General features: G+C 34.6%; 1 protein-coding gene across 4 annotated transcripts in view; it reads right to left on the bottom strand.

Annotated features, from left to right (window-relative positions):
* Window positions 1–1,273: 1,273 nt before the first annotated feature.
* Window positions 1,274–18,119, bottom strand: part of PCDH9 (protocadherin 9) — a 673,415-nt gene continuing 656,569 nt past the window's right edge. For all 4 annotated transcript variants that reach the window (XM_064408612.1, XM_064408614.1, XM_064408613.1 and 1 more), the window contains one exon: window positions 1,274–4,551. In XM_064408612.1, coding sequence (XP_064264682.1) covers window positions 4,178–4,551 — 374 coding nt within the window. In that variant the 3' untranslated portion in view covers window positions 1,274–4,177. The remainder of the gene's footprint in view (window positions 4,552–18,119) is intronic.

The raw sequence follows: 18,119 nt of genomic DNA, 5'->3' as shown, positions 1-18,119 counted from the left end.
ACAAGAGGCATTGAGTAGGCAAGTTCTTAACCTATTTCTCTAAGAAAATACAGTACAAAATTTTTCTTTCATATGACCTCATCATGCTGTGGGGCTCAGTAATTCCACTATCATACTTTTTCTCCCAGTCACATCATCTGTAAAGGATCTCAAATAGGCATCTAATCCATCTGCTCCCTCTGACAAAAATACCCCATGTATTGTTGTTAGCTACTTTTCCTTTCTATTTTTCAAAGTACCAAGCCCATATCTAGGCAATCTATTGTAGTACATCACTACTTAAACCAAAAGAAAATGTTTCACAGTACAAGTCTGAACTTTCTGATTGTTTTGTTGTTGCTGTTGTTTTTTCTTTGGGGTTTTTCGTTGTGTTTTTTTTTTTTTTTTTTTTTTTTTTAAGTGGTTCTGTCTTTAGTAAGATTTGGCACAGGATAGCAATAAGTAGGACTAAGTAACTGTGTCTGTGCATACATTACATTTTCTATTTGGAGTAAGGGATTTGGCCAGTGACAGCAAAAATAGAGGACTATAAACAAAATATTTGGCAAACATTTTTTATCAGTCTTTTAAGTGTGTGCATTAGGAAATAAATAAATAAAGGACACTCAGTCTGAAGGAAAGCAATAAACCAGAACTGACATCAGAGAGGCATCTGTAACATGACAGGTTTTGAATAATTTTAAGTAATATTTAGCCTCAAAGGTAGTAAAATTGAATAGTCACCAATATTCATCTGTCATCTCATTGGGTGCAGTGGGATTTTAAATGTTTTTAAAGCTCCTCATCTGAGATATCACAGAATTCCTGAAAGGTTTTTAACTTCTTTTTTTTTTTTCCTCTTTTATTTTCCTGAGTTTTAGATAATAATAGTACTACTACTGATTGAGCCAACCAAATGGTTGTGAATGAATGGGCACTCACTAATTACTTGTTTAGGGCCAAATTCAAATTCTGTGCGAAAAATTAATTTAGCTTAGATGGAATTAAGATGCAGTTCTCAGTGCTGCAGATATTTCCTTCCTTCCTTCCTTCCTTCCTTCCTTCCTTCCTTCCTTCCTTCCTTCCTTCCTTCCTTCCTTCCTTCCTTCCTTCCTTCCTTCCTTCCTTCCTTCCTTCCTTCCTTCCTTCCTTCCTTCCTTCCTTCCTTCCTTCCTTCCTTCCTTCCTTCCTTCCTTCCTTCCTTCCTTCCTTCCTTCCTTCCTTCCTTCCTTCCTTCCTTCCTTCCTTCCTTCCTTCCTTCCTTCCTCCCTCCCTCCCTCCCTCCCTCCCTCCCTCCCTCGTCTCTGTCTATGTCTCTCTTGCTCTCTTTTTCTTTTTTCTCAGCTTTCTTTTTCTCCTGTCTTTTTCATTTAATAACTATTTCAAAGCTGGGTAAGGTATTAAGATTCTAAAACTACACAGAACTTGAGAAAATTAGATAAGAAAATTTCACCTGCCAGCAATTGAAACAAAATTTGATTTAGCTCTTCCTGCACAAGTTGATAATAGCACAAAGTATTGAAGGTTGGAACAGACTATAGTTCTCTTTGTGCAGCAACAGTTGCATCTTTTAATTTCTGTCCATGATAGAAATATTTTCAAATATATTCTGTTTAAAAAAGCATTTGTAATTTAAACTGGTTGGTGCTATTTGGGTTTTCAAATAATTGTTGTATTTCTGGTTTTAATATAGAACTCAGTGCGTCTCTGCTTTAAAACTCAGCATGTTCAGAAATAGGTTCTCTTATTGATACATATTTTCCAAGATTGTTCAGCATTTTCTTTTTTGTTGTTTTTTAACTGTGCTGCAACAAAAAATATTATGCAATGATTCAAATTTTCCTTATAGGAAACATTTTACTGTATTTTGATATGGCTTAATTCTACTCTCAAAAGAAAAATCAAAGTGCAGCAAGAGCTGTATTTCCTATATGCTACCCCTGTACTTATACAGAGACTCATGCTAGGATGCTTATTCCATATGCCTATGCAGGCCTAACAAATGTGGGCTAGATTTTGTCATCCTTGGAATGAGTAAATAAAACTTTATCCAAGTCAAATAACTAATTTTGAATAAGTTCCTACTTACATAGGAATGTCAGAATATAGCCCTCAGGATTTATCATTTGCTGTATACTCCAGTCTTACACATGTAGATATGAACTTAATGGACCATGGTATGTTTAGAAAAATAACTGGAAATTCAGAATGAAGCAAAGAAATGAACAAACCAACAATAATAGAAGGAAAGAGAAATTAACAGGAATAAAGTCCCTTAGGAATCTGCCCAAGAACTAACACAACACAATCAGAAATTCAGAACATTTATTGCAAAAGCTGAATAACTAAATAATGTTGAACTGGCAAAGCAGTAACAAGGATAACTGGTTAGATATTTATTCTGTCAAAGTCATCAAACACCCCTCACAAACTGACATAAGTACTGCAATAAGCAATGCACCCCTAACCCATTTTTAAGCCTTTTGTACTGTGGAGGAAAAAAAAAAAAAAAAAAAAAAGCTAACTGCTATATACAAAAGAATAAAGAAAGAAACAAAAAGGTCCTGGTTTTTGGTAAAAATAAAATCGCTTTCAGATTAGCTAAATTTGTTACTTTAAGACTGATGTGGCATAAGTAACTTGCTTTTTTCTGTAAGGACTTTTTTTTTTGCATGCTATTTATTTGTGTAAATCATTTTTCATGCCTCAAAAAAAACCATCTACAAATGTTTTGGATTTGGATTTGCTTTGCGTGTAACTTAGATCTTACTAACATTAGGAGTCACTCTTCTGATTTGACTGAGGTGGCGTGATACTGGTACCTGCCAGGCATTGACCAACTATGATAAGAAACAGTTAAACAGCAATAATTAGAGATTTAACCCTTTAGTTCCCCCAACTAGCCTACCAGGAGAATGCTCTGTTACATCATGAAGGCACAACACATTAAATATTCTGTGGCTATGGTCTAAAAACACTCGTGTTACTACAACGTTAACGCAGATGAAGATCAACACAAATGCTGCTGTTTCAGCAATACAAACTGTCTTAGGTATAGACACACACCTGCCCAACTGGAAAAAACATTATTATTGTATTTTGCTCCTGTAGAATTTCCTCCACATATTTCAGCTGGGATCAACATCAGCTACCACTCATTAAATGACGGACTACAACTAATTTGATCAAGGATCCCAAACAACTAGCTTTCTCCCTCGCCCACCACTGCACATTTAAATATTCTTTTGTTTTGCAATTCCCTGTTTTATGAAACATAATGGAAACTAAACAAAAAATTGCTAAGTTTTTAAGCCCTTACACAAGTCCTGTCACTTCTTAATATTAAATTTAAAAAAAAAGAAAAAAAGGAGACATTCCAACTGAATGCTGGCATCATTTCATACCACATAGAAAAAAGGGTTTTTTCCTTTTCTACAAGCAACCTTTCTTCCTACCCCATTACTTTTTTCACTTTTAATAGAAGTGGCTTGAGTTTCTTGGAACATTGTGTGTCAGACAGACTACTAACACAGAAACACCATCACTGAAAATAAAAGCAAAACAACAAGAAAGCAAATGAAAGAAATTAAAAAGCAACTGTGAAACACAGAAATATGCTACAGTATATTTTCAAGTGAACATTATAAGTACACAAAAATTGTAAGTAATAATTGTTGCTATTTACAAGTATTTGAACGCTGATTGACTTACAAGTGTCCACTAACATTGTTAATAGCACAATAGGTTTAATGTTTACAGCTTCAATTGCTTGCAATATGAGCTCAAGTATAACGGTCCCAGCATAGATCAATGACAACAAAAGCACAATTTTCTAACTGGATATGCTTTTCAATCTTTGTAATCCACTGAGCTTTTGCACTCTCTCCCTCTCCAAATGCATCTTCTGTTTTTCATAGCAGCAGTCCAGGGTCAAAAAACAAACAAAAAAAGATATTTTCAAACTGGAGAGATCTCTGTAGACTTTAATCATGTCTATTTAACAAAACCACACAACTAGTAGAAACACTCTTTCATGTTGCAGGACATCATACCTTCCACGGTGCTAACATAAAGATATGCATATCTCTGCTAGGTGAAGCATAGTTCTAGAGGTCTACCCAGTACATAAAGCTCTGACACACACATAGTATTAGCAAGTCTAAGTAAGCTAAAGTCATTGGTCCAAAGTAACCATTTCTTATAGCTGGTGCTCCTTTGGACTCTCCACAGATCCCGGGGCCTGTTTATAAGACTTCAAGTTGGCCAGAGGAATGTCAGTCATGTGGTTGCCAGTGTTGAAATGGCCCTCACTGGAACCATACTGCTTTCGATCACTGAACTGGTTTCTGTTGCTATCTTCTTTCCAGGTCCTGGTCAATGTGTGTCCATTAACTAGTTTGTCCTTCTTAACCCATTCCTTCTGAGGTGCAAAGGTGGAGAGAGGAGACTTTGGCTGTTGGTATGGGCCCAAGCTAGGAGGCATCCAACAGTTGTCTGAGTGACCCAAAACCAGGCATTCTTGAGTACACATCTCTGTAGCTTCAGCTAATCCTCGTGGACCAAGAGGCCCATCTGTGGAAGAAAAACAGAAAAAGAAAAAAGGGGGAGAAAGGGGAGGGGGGGGGGAGGGAGGGGGAAGACATAATATTAGATTGTGGTATTTGTCATTAAATATATACATAGACCTCAAAAGAAAATTAACAATGATCCTGCAACCAAATATTCTGCTGGTAAATTCTACATACATTTTCATTCTGTTAGAGAGTAGTTGCTTTGTAGGGAATGTGCTCCCAGTATAGCTACCTGCCTAGTTTCCAGAAGTGGAGAAGGAGTTCAATTATTCCTATGCTATTGGTCTTGGATCCTACTACGAATAAACTTAACTCCTTTTTTCTAAGTCATATCAAGAAAATTGAGCTAGGTAAGTGAAAGTGTCCAAGGAAGTAAGCCTATCCTTGCAGATTCTGAGTGAGAATTAATGCTTTTAAGGGCCTATTATTTGTATGTATCCTGTTCTGCTTTCAATTCAATTTACTGCTGAAGAATTTTGGTGAATTAACAGCCTACTGCAAAGTGAGAAACATCTGTACTATCCAAAAACAGGATTGCCCAAAGGAATGCACTGTACACAGGATTATTCTAATATATACTGTTTTACAAACACAGCTTGATGCATAGTTCTAGGTATCTACAAAATGGATGCACACTCCAATGCATAGTCTAAACAAGTAAGAGACAAGTTAAATTTGCTTGATTTAATATGAAACCAGGAAGCAGTTCAAAAATTTGCATCAGGAAAGAAAACAAAATCTGTAATTCTTCTGACCATCAAACACATCTCAGATGCCACACAGATACAACCATAAAAGCCAAGGGGGAAAAAATGTTATGTAAATCTGGCACTTTAAAAAGAACTGTTCTCATAATTCTTTGTAAGTTAGAAATATAAGACCACAGGAGATAAAAATTAAGATTGCTGAAATACTATGCATGTTAAATATCTACATAATTTTTCCACACTGTTGAGGACACACAAGACAGCTGCAGGCCTCTCACAATCAAGCAGACAGGCCACCCATGCCTTCAGCAACACTAAATTCCTCTCAGTCTTACTGCATTTTTAAATTTCTTAATTTGCTCATCTGCTCAGGCTGGAGGTATGAGGAAGGGCAAGCCACGAAAAAGGCAGAGAAATCACTTTGCGTATTTTTGTTAGATATTTCTCAGTATCTTGGGTATGCTTTTCCAGGAGTCGTTGCTTCGCTGTAATTTGAGCAAGAATTTTGAGATGTCTTTTCTTGACTTCAGAGTAAATCAATGGGCTAGTAGTAAAAACATTGGAAGAGTTAAGGAGACATATTTCCTTGATTAAGCAACCCAGTGACAGGAAGGAAATTATAGATTGATTTTAGAGAAAGAACATTAGCAAGTAGGCATGAATAGCAAAGTTAATCAGAAGAAAAATGTCAGCAGTGTATCAGAAAAAAAAAAAGTGTATCTTAATAATAATCTAATTGAGACTCAAAATGATATGTGAAGACACTCTAACAAAGATTTCTCTGTTAAAATGCCAGAGAATATTTTGTTCTCTTGTACTCCATGCATATACAATAAATTACCCTTACTAACACCTTTTTTTAACACTGAAATTACCTCAATTAATTTTATGGGAACTCCTATTCATTTCCCACTGCTTTTAAACACAGATATTAGAAAAAAAAATCAGACATATTTCTACAAGTTATATTAGTAATTAGGTAATCTTTGTATCTCTGAGCAACAACTCTTTTTTGAATATCTAGAGAATATATGGTACTCTGTTGATATGACAGAATATAATGAGCTATAATAAAATATAATAAGCTATAATAAAATTTGCTGCTGAATTCCCCACATAAGAAAGTGTCCTACTGCTGAAAACTAGAACATGAAAAATGTATAGAATCAATGCTCCCTTCCATTTAGATCAATACAAGGTAAAATAATTAAACAAAAACCATTAGGAAAAAGGAACAAAAGCAACTGTAAAGTAAGATCTAGGAAGAGATTTCAGTAAGAACTGTGAACCACAATTCTAAAATGAGACCTGAAAGAGAGGGTTTTTTTCCTTTTATTTCCTATAAAGCTCTTAGTTAATCTACAGATTAAAAGCTGACTTTTAATTTATTTTTTTTTTGGCTGTCAACTGAAGTTCAATTTTAATTAGTCTTTTTCCTGTTTCAGAGGAAAAAAAGTGAGAAGTGGCAGAACTATTTTCAACCTGCCCAATAGAAACCTACTATTTTCAACCTGCCCAATAGAAACCTACTATTTTACTGATCAGAAAAAAATAAAGGTTTTGCAGACACTAAAACTTTCAAAATAGAAAGAAAGCATTTTGCCACAGAATGACACTTTTCAAGAAGGACGGTGCATGCACTCTGTGTTTCCAATCTGCAGTGGAATAAAAGAATAACAAGAGCCTTCAGTATGATAGCTGTGAAGGGGATAAGTTACTTTTTTCTGTTTATTTAAATAAATTTCAAGAGATAAGACTATCATTTCCATTTAAAATTTAAATGAGCAATAAGCTGATTTTACTTAAGAATAAATATCATGTGGCCCTATAAGCTACATGACAAACTCTGGAAGATTTACTTCATGTGTTTTTCTTTCTTTAGTAACAGTGGTAGGCAGTTAATACTGTTCAACTCAGAATGAATTTTAAGCATCCATTGCTTTAGCCATCTCTAAGCTGATAGACATTCTGGAGAGCGCTAGAATATTCAGATATCTGCTGCTACTGTGAGCAGCAGACATAAATGGGGTATCAATGCTGAGATGATTGCCTGTGCAAGAATTGATCATTGGGTGTTTTTCATTTTAACAAAATACCTCTATCCAACTTAGACCTGGAAAATTAATTGTTGTGTACAAATCTTCCCCCGTTCAACCTTCCCCATGCAGAGATGACAATCAGAGGCAAGACCATGACGTCCTTATAGCAGCCAATTACAATTTTGATATGGATGTTGGTCTCACCAAGTGAGAACTGTAGACAGAGTGAGACACTCTCCTTTTAGGAGAGAATTGGGAATCTCAGGGAACACCTGAAAGACACTTCTTTTAGCTGTATAACTGTTCAAAGAGTTGTTACAGTCTGCACACACCTCCACATATGCCTGTATGTAAGAATGTCCAGAATTGAGAAGAGGCTCAGACTCCTCCTCAAATGTGTACACATATTTTCAATCTTCTGTCTCATGCTTTCCAATCTGTAAAATGTAGGGAATATTTACTTGCCGTACTAAAATATTGTGAGGTTTAGGTTTACAAAATGCCTTGCAAGACTTCATCTAATACATAGCTAAAAATTATAATCACTTTTGGTTTGAGCCATCACAAGAGAAAAATAAATCCACAGAGTGATTTTTTTTTAGAAGTGCAGATTTTAAAATATTTTTGTTCAATTAGAACATTTTACTGTTGAGCTACTAAAGGGAATGGTCATGCTTAGTTATTGAGGAAAAGGCAGCTTCATTCATAACATGTGTGGTGCCTGCTGTAGCTATCTCCAGTTAAGGTGCTTAGATAAACCATAATTGTTTGGTAAATATTGTTGCTAATAATAGTGATAATAATGATTTAGGGGATTCTACATATTTTCTACTGTGAGATACAAGAAAAAGATTAAAAGGAAAAAAGAAAGAATCTCACCTACAAAAAAAAAAAATACTGTTTTCACAATTAGGTTTTCTCAGTTTTTGCTGTGTTTTATTATGTTCTCAATCATAAAATTTGTTCTTTTCTAAGACCTTTTTATTATTCAAGTTGCTTTTTAACAGCATAAAGTGTAATTATCATGAGCAATATGATAAGAGAGAGATCTTATGGGGATAGTATGACTGAAGAGTTGGCTGCTATGTATTGAGAAAGCCATAATGTTGCGTTAATGGTAATTATCTTTCTCCTCCACCACAGCTGAACAATAGTTTTCGCCCAATTTTCTAAAGTTGTTTCATTACCACATACAATGACACCACTTAAAAACCTGTTCCTGCTGCTTTAATTTTATAAGTGCATAAATTTGTTTCTTTTCTCTTCACAAAAATGTCACTTCAATTTCTGTATCAAGCTTTTCCATGCTGAAGTACTTTATTGATATATGGGGGATTTTTTTCAAAGTATTTGTTCTCTGAACAATCCATAATCCGTGCGGCTGGTTATCAGTCTTGGCTGCTTGAATATATAATGACACAAGTGCTGATAAAACTGTACAAGCCATCTGTCTCTGGAGTTAAATGTTTTGAAAGCAAACACAAAAGTGCATAACAAACACTCCCTTAAATTGTCTTTGTAAATATTTATATCAGATCTTACCCAAAAATGCTTTTTTGTTGTTATTTTATTCTGTTAATAGCTGTCAAGCAGATGCATGACTTGCCTACTCAAAAGCAGACAGGTGTAAGAAGGAAAATAATGTATGCCACTCAAGAGCTGGTCATACCCTAATGCTGGAATTTCTGTGTGGTCTTTTATCTCCTTTTATTATACCCAGAAGCTAAACAGCTATTTCATTGATTAACTTACTGCTGCAATTAGCAACTACCTTCTGGTGTGATGACCAGCTGCTTTTCAACCTGCTTCTTTAAAACTCTCTTGCTTACAGGCGGAAAATTCATTCTTCATTTCTGAAAGAGTTGAGGTCACAAGATAATTTCCACTCAGTGAGACTTTTTGGTCTCAAGCAACATGAGTAGGTACTCTTTGCCCAAGGGTGCTAATATCAAGTACAGTGGATTTGAACGCAGCCACAGTTGTGCTTCAGACAATCATATTTATTTAACCTTTCATATTGCATCTTAAAATAAAAATCAAACAAAAAAAAAAAAAAAAAAAAAAAAAAACAAAAACCAGCAACATTTTCAGCTTTCTTTATCCCCAAATACAGAAAGGAGGTTTTTTGATCTTTCATGGGCTACTTTATTAAATTACCTTCTCTGAGACCTCATGATTTTACAGCCTGCCCCACATATGGAACATTCATGGAACTGAAATAACATGATTCCACTTAATAGAGGTTTCACAGTTAGTCATGTATTAAATATAAAAACTGGTAAAAAATTATAATTATGAAGATTCTTTTGCCTTTTATTTTGCTCTTAAGTATCAAAGAAATAAATGGGGAAGACTGTTCTTTATTTCTTGTCTGTAAAAAAAAAACAATCCATGACTACAAAACCACACACACACTGTGTCAGATGTGCTTCCCTGGTATTATTAATGAAAATAAACATTCAGTGTCTATTAAAAATATATATTTTTAGTGATTTATTCCATGGTCATTCTACCCAGCACAGTCAATTCACATTTCATCCTGAAATTACTTTGTCCTAAGGTCCCTGGATTCCTCCTATCACTGCTGCCAGTTTTGGTAGACTTATCACTACCACCTTCTACCCTGCTGCTTCACTCTCACTTTCCTGGTGTTCTGCCCTCTGTACTAAGGTACAGATCAAGAAACCCGGGCTACTCTCTGTGGGCAGATAAATTTTGAAGGTAACAATATTCAAGTACTTGACATTTTGTTTCTATCCAGTTGTGTGATGACTGAATTTTCCTCATGTCTTTATGTTTTCAGAGCGAAGAAAGTGAACCAAGTAGAAATTAAGAAAGTATTCTGCATTTGTTATCACAAGTTCCTTTCCCCTACGTCTTCTCTACTATAAAAGCTATAATAAAAGGCAATGTTACTTAGTTTGTTGTATTTTCTTTTTTTTTTTTTTTCCTGGTATATTTCCTAGAAATTCAATACCATTACGACTTACAAGGCATACCTCCATCAGTAATGGCTCTACTGTGAGGATGATATTTTTGCCTGACCTAACTTTCTGTTCCTATTTCCAACTACTTTTTCTGCATTGACATACAGGTATATAAACCTCTCTGCATTTCCATGTGTGCATGGTCAGGAAGTAGACATACAATTTCTGTGTCTGCTAAGATAACGGGGGCCAAGTTGACTTAGTGCTCCCTAGTCTTTAAGAAAAAGTAGACATATGAACCAGCATGAAGCCAGCATTCTGCAGGCAAGTTGCAGCAATCTGAAATCACGAAGGCACGGTCCTTGCAATAAAGGTGTGGGAAGATGCCGCAGGAGGTGTGGCATCTTATGGTCTGGAGTGGTGCTGAGCTACAGCTGAGCACCTCAAACCTAAATGATTCTTCACTGGTCATCCAAATCCATTACTTATCATGGATTGCATATTGCTTATATTCAGATCTTTGTGCCACTACTTATTTTTGTTTTTAACTTAAGTGGGTGAAACTTTAAAATTTATCGTTTAAAAAAAAAAAAAAGTTGTTTCACTAGATAATCTAGTGGTTCTTTCTGGTCTTAGAAACCTATGTATCAGCAACCATTAACATAAAGCTGCATTTTGTAAAAGCTTTCACTGACAAATTAAGCCAATTCTAGCCTATCTTTTAGAAATACAGAAGATAAAAAATAATATCTAGGATTTTTATTCTGACTTAATACATTCTGTCATTAAAAACAAGCAAACAAGTGAATAAACAAACAAACAAAGACACACAAATGACTGCAATTTGTATTCTTAGCTGAAGTGTCACATTGTGGATGCAGACAGTCACCTTGCAGGAAGAGCAGGAGAAAAGAAATGCAAACAGTATTTGGCAAAAAAAACCCCATTTGTTAACAAATAAATAAAGATTAAAAGCTTTACACATCTCTCATACAGATTTCATTCTTTGGGCACAGATGAAAAGTCAACATTTGCAAATGGAGATAGTCCAAATTCAACAATACATGGGCAGCCAGAACAACAGATTCTCTCCCCGAGAGGATATTGTTATTTAGACAGATTTTATGGCACACAAAGAGCAGACAGCATATCTTTAAAAATTTGCAACCATCTTCAGTATGGCTTGGAACTCATCCATCTTTTCATCCACTCAAGCTACTCCTCTGAAGAATGCTATCTCACCTAATTTTATTTCCACAAATTTGGCAAATTTTTTCTGCCATACATTTAATTTTAGCAGGACAATCTAATGCATAAGAACACCTTGGAGGATTCAAATGAACCTTTTAAATTTGATTGTATCATCAAATGAGACCAGTGTTCAAATATTTGGAATAATATTATTTTCAGCATTAATCTTTTTCATTATGTAGCTCTTCATTCTGCTGCCTAAAAAAAGTCTTTGTTCCCATAAGGTGGTGAAGGATGGTGATAAGAAAATATTCATAAAACATCACATGATCACAATAATTTACTTTTTTTTTTTCTCACACACCTAAATATTTATGATACTTGATCAAAATATTTTGTTGAATTGATTTACAGGCAACACGCTGAGACAGCACCACTTTTGACATGGTCACATTTTCTGATCTATTAATATGCCCAAAACATGAACCTGCTGTCAATCTAAAAAACTTTAAGTCTCTATTTGGAAGATTAAGTCAACTATTTAACATGAAATCAAATTTTGGTTAGTAGTTTCTACAAATTCTCTTTGAGAAAAGGTAGGATTCAATGTGGAAAAAGGTAGTCAAAACAAGAAGAATTGGCAGAATGTTATGAAACTGAGCTGAATAATATTTATTTTTACTCAGCACAGCATTGTGCTGTTTTAGATTCCTGACCAATAACTCATTTACAGCAGGAAAAACAAAACCATTCAGGTTGAATTTAATTTCATTTTTTATGATTGTTAAAAAAGTTGAAAATATTTTGTTTTCCTGATCATTTTCTAACCTACAGAAAAATCCTGATCTTCTGACTTGTGATGAATACATATCCTGGTTCCCTGGAGCGCAGGCATGTTCACTTGGGATATATTGAAAAAAGAATATTGGCTTTATTAAGCAATAACTGAATAAAGGCAAAATTCATAATCATCATCATCTACATATATATACAAAATGAACTGTGCTGTTAAATTACATATATGATTTTTTATTTGTATATCTATATATTTTTTTTATTTTAACCTTTATATGTATTTCTGTCCATTGATAAATAAGGAATCCATATATGACAACTGGGACTTATTTTCTAAGTACTATTTTCCTAGCATTAGATTAACCACTGTAAAGCAGAAAGTGTCAAATTAAGAATTTTCATTTAAACATGAATTTGAGAAAAAGAAGGGAAGGGAAGGGAAGGGAAGGGAAGGGAAGGGAAGGGAAGGGAAGGGAAGGGAAGGGAAGGGAAGGGAAGGGAAGGGAAGGGAAGGGAAGGGAAGGGAAGGGAAGGGAAGGGAAGGGAAGGGAAGGGAAGGGAAGGGAAGGGAAGGGAAGGGAAGGGAAAAAGCAATGACTTCCAAGGAATTCAAGGGAGAAAACCAGACAGTATCAGAAAGCTACAACTGTTATAGTCAAGAAAGCAGCTCATTTAAAGACAATATGAAAATTAACATTTATGCTATGGTGTTAAAACACTGTTAATTAAAAAAAAAGATAATTAAGACTATTTTTGTATAAAAGTATAAATTCATTCTGTAATTAGGTTAATTACAACTATCTTAACAAACATTAAATTTAGGTTAAAATACATCTTTCTAATGGATCCCTATTTCTAAGTATGCTTCTTGCCACTTATGTGTTTTTCTATTTTCCTTCAGTATAAATCAGTCCAAAATCAGATTTAGCTTAAACCGAAATTGTTGCAAATTTTTGGCAGATGCCTTATGTGCACGTTATTATGTAAATAAGTAGTTTAACTGATTTGAAAATACTTTTGAAGTACTTTTCTTTTAGTGGAATTTGGACCTAAATCTGGGTACTTGTTCTCCTAACTTAAGCTTCTTGACTCTGAATAATTGAAAAATGTGACAGGAAAAAGTGCTTACATAATAGTAAATCAAGCTTAAATAGTAAGCTTGATTATATTGTTGATTTTGTCATCTATTCTACACAAAAATATATCCTTGATAACTGTCACAGGACACAGATGTCAGAGATGTCATTAAACAAATCCAGAGACAAAAGAACCATTTCCTAATTCTGTTTGTATAACAGCATCTCATTTAGATAATTTTGTAAAATTCAGCTCAGCGCCAGTTGAGTTGTCAGAACTGCAGGCATATTACACAGAGAATATGAGAAAGTGCTTTCTTTCATTATGCCTGAGCTACACCCATATTAAAATTTCTTCTTTTTCTTTAAAAACTATGTTAATTTACATAATTTTTAGGAGGAGATATCCATAAATCATTTAATGAGCTTATATAGTTTACAGTAGAACTCCTATTAAACAAATGCTCCTGACTCAAAACACTTGCATTTTATTAAACCATGCTTGAAAATTAACCTGTGCTTCATTTAGTCATTACATTCAATGTACTGAAAATTAATATAGAAGCAACGTCTGTATGCACCAAATACTTTTGGTTAGTCACACGATCCAATTCGGATGTTTAGAAAGACTTATACTTCCAGGCTTCAAAATCCCACTTGGAAGACTGCAGAAAAAATTATCTTTGTGATTCTGAAGAGGAAGTCAAAGAATATTTCACATGAATAATGAATCCACATTTATTCAAAACTTTATTTTTTGATAACGTTTTTTTTTCTTCCTATTTAATGAAATATCTCCGCAAATGAACCCTTCCAAACATGTAACATCTATTTTTTTATTACATTTTATTTATTCATGCAAAAGTAGCTCTAAAGTAGGCCACTTTAAGTTGCATTCAAATCTAAGTACAATGTAAAAGGATTGTCTGAAATTAGTGCACAAAATGTACATAGAGTAGGTCTAAACTAACACATTTAAAGGAATATCTTGGATGTCATCTCCAGATCATGGACTTTTTTTAAGCAAGAGAATATTATAATTTATTTTTGATTTTTTAATAAGTTAAAATGGATTAAGCAAGATGCTTGAAGAAAAATTGTTACTATGAGCATAGGCCAAGCTCTTTACATTCTCCTTCATGTCTGTTCACAGTCTGGTTTCTCAAGCAGTAAAAAAATCATGGGTGCATATGCAAAGCAAATTTTGGGAAGGAACATGCTGAAAAAAACCAGCTGGTTTGATTTCCTCAAACCACTGGGTTTTTATAATACGCAAAGACAAAATGGAAGGCTTGCTTACCTCCATAGAACTTATTTTGTTGTTATAAAATGTGGCTAGAAACAGATATTTCTTCTTCAGTAACATAAGAATATGACAATTTCTATAACATGAGAGTTGTGAATACTTGACAATACACTGCATTTATTTTCTTGTTTCCAGTTTTAGATATAGAAGTAAATTGGTTTCATTTTCCACAGGGTAACAATAAATTAAGAAAAAAATAATTAAAAAACCATGCATGATATAATCTTGGACTCAAATTTGATGATGTATAATTTAGACTTATCTGTTTCAAACTTCTGAAAATAATGGGCAGTATGAACACGTTTGTGTTTACTGGACTTGTAGAAATAAAAACATATGAAGCAGATAAACAACCTGAGAGAAATGTTTTTCTTCTTTTATTAAAAAAAAAAAAAAGAAACAAACAAAAAAGGTGATTTACCAAGATAGGAAAAGCAGCCACTAGATTTAGCTCACGTAACATTTCCATTCACTTCCCTGACAGGAATGGTAGTGCAGATGTTAATTACCGTTCATAGAACGTCTTGTCAAAACACGTAAGAATTATTGTTCTACTAATGACTTGACCCTGTGCTTGCATTCAATGGCTGATTTCAGACCAGCAATGCTGAAAAGGATCACTGACACTTGGTTAGGACACTCTGTCTTTCCTTGTAAACACCTGCAAATCATGCATGGCTTTGTGCCAACAATTTAGCTTTAGAAGACAAACTATTATAAAACTGTAGTCATGAGGGAAATAACAGTTAATTTTAAGATGATTATTACCCTTGTATCAAGTGAGTTATTTAATAAAAACTTCAGAGGCAGCAAGCTATTTAATAGCAATGCCAAATCCTCAAAATCATGATGAGCTGAGAACCAAAATAATTTACTGATAGACAAAAAGATGTATTTAAGGCAAATTTATTTGGTGGGACAACAGAGAAGGGCAGCTGTTTTCCCACACATTCATTGGTCACGTACCTCCTCCTATTTGAAATAGGTCGGAGTTTTGCTCCTGTCTTCATTGGGTGTAAAGCTTGGTCTTTTGTCACTACAGAACACAAAATGAATTTAACAGGTAAGCCTGATTTAAGAAGGCATGTACTAAAGGAAACAGACCGATTCCCTTGTGATCTGCAAGCCCTTTCTTTAGCATTTAGCTTCCCTACATACACTACCAATTCTTCCTTTACAAGTTCTTTAGCTCAGGACTCTACTTTTTCAAAGCTGTCCCTATATAGTTGTGCTTACTGTCTTTTTGGACGTTTTTTCAACTCACTTCTCATCTGTATTCCTGTATTTTTCTCTAAAAAAAATATTCTTCTCACCATCTTCCCAGCTGCCTGGATAACAAATCCTTCTCCTATAAATTTATATCACTGAATTTAGTTAACAGATTTCACTTAATATGAGTGATGGGGCATCTTCTTATGATTCATTTAGGTATAAAACTTAAGGTTATTAAAGACAGGAGCAAGGTAGGATTCATTCCAGCCTGGGGTTCAACTCTAGAGACAGTCCTCTGGAAGTGTTCAAGAAGCATCTGGATGTGACATTTGGTGATTTAGTTTAGGGGAATTGTGGTAGTGCCAGTTTGACAGCAGGACTAGATGATGAATGCTTCTTCCAACATTGATGGTCCTGTGATCTGAACTAATTACGAGAAAATGTCTTGCATATTTTCTGCTTAGAGGATCAAGGTGATATAGTGCAACAGAGAAGAAAAGGATAAGACTGAAATAAAATTTTAGATGTTTGAAATGTATGTACATGGGAACCACAGATATACCTATTTTCTAATTCCTCCTTTAGATTAACAGATATCCTGTCAATCTTGTCAGTTGGTCTAGTCGATAAAATATAGTAAGTCACTGAACTTAATGTACAGAAATGAATTTGAACAGCTCTTGCAATTATACTGCTTTGACTAAATCTCCCCTAAAAACAACAAGAAATAATAGCAGCTATACCGCTTCATTGTAGATTTAGCTTTTGGATCTGGAGTTATGTCTTACCCTTGGCTTTGCCATAACACTTCATCACTTTGATCTTTTAATGTGTATGCACAGATTAGGAAAGGTTTCCTTACAGAGTTAACTATTTCCATAAAACTAAATGCTGTATCAAACCCCTGACTTTTTTACTTACAAAATTAACACCTTTGAGCTCTGTCACTTGTGAGTGGATTCCATCTGGACAGAGCCCCTATTCTACCAAAGCTTTCAGATCATTCTCAAAACACATGATGAGGCATTTCAGGATAATTTTTATAGATAAAATTTTCTTGTCTTTTCTTTCTTTTTTTTTTTTTTTTTCTTCCTGAATTGTGACACAAAAAGTGGAATGGAATTTCATTTCTGAATTTCACTTTCAGAATATTTCAGATATCTCTCACCATAGCAGTATAGATTTTTGAAGTATTAAGGGGCCAAAGCTGTAGGACAGTGGTCCAGGCCAACAAAACTGGAAAAATAACAACTGAAACTCCCACTAATGTTAATAACATTTTTGAGTGCAAGGTAAAAAGAGAAACTCTTCACAAAAGTTTGAAAAGATTGATTACATTGTAATTTGTCTTTGGTCCCCCATTCAGGCATTAAGTGCTAGCAGTATTCCTGATTATAATGGAAAATTTTTCTTCCCTGCTGTGGGGAGAAAAATAGCACTGAAAGCAAAACACACCTGGCAGACACCTTGAATATGGAACTTTTTATTAAGCACTGCATTTTTTTTCTTTGTTAATTAATCTATTTCACAGTCTCAGGTAATCACTTTGCAACTTCTCAGTAGTCTGACTTTCAAAGGAACTTTATGCTCTGTCAGTTTCTATACCCGTGTTGTCAAAGTGCAAGACATAAACCTCTTGGTAAATTGTCCAGTGCTGTCTTGCACTTCCCTTTCCTAGAAGGCAGTAACATTAAAAGCACTCTTTGTTCTAAATGTTATGCATTAAGAACATATTCTCTGTGTCTCTTTACTTAGTTTCCATCTTAGTAAACCTTCAGAGTCCTAGTATTTTACAGTGCAAAGACAGAGTTAGTAAGACCTCTTTGTTGACAAGGCTGATTAAGTAAGACTGCAACACTGCACAAATACCCACCTCAGCATGTGCTGCAGCAGTCACAGCACCAACTAGGAGCAGTTGCTTAAACTCATGCTATCTCTATTGCATATCACCTAAGGTTCCTTCTCCATGCTTGGTGTACTTCTGTCTGGTACCTGCTGTTTACTGGAGAGGCATTTACTGCAGACAAATGGGCAAAATTAATCAGAGGGAAAATCCATATTCAACACCAACCCATTTTATAAATAAATGACGTACAGAATGAGTGCTACCTTACTGGGATGTCATAAATGTATAGCAAAACATGGAGGGGAGAACAGCAGGCACAAGTTGCCACAAATCTATAAGAATTAATCTGAAGGAATAAAACAGAACTAAAAGGGAAAGTATAAAACCATGACAGCTGATAAATGGGGAATTCTGACACGCATATTTTAAGAATGGTAGATAATGTGAGATTACCATGGTAAATTACTTCA

This window comes from Passer domesticus, chromosome 2 (genome assembly GCF_036417665.1).
Source record: "Passer domesticus isolate bPasDom1 chromosome 2, bPasDom1.hap1, whole genome shotgun sequence".
Lineage (NCBI taxonomy): Eukaryota > Metazoa > Chordata > Aves > Passeriformes > Passeridae > Passer > Passer domesticus.
The sequence above is the reverse complement of the archived record's forward strand: the minus strand, read 5'-3'. Positions and strand labels throughout refer to the sequence as shown.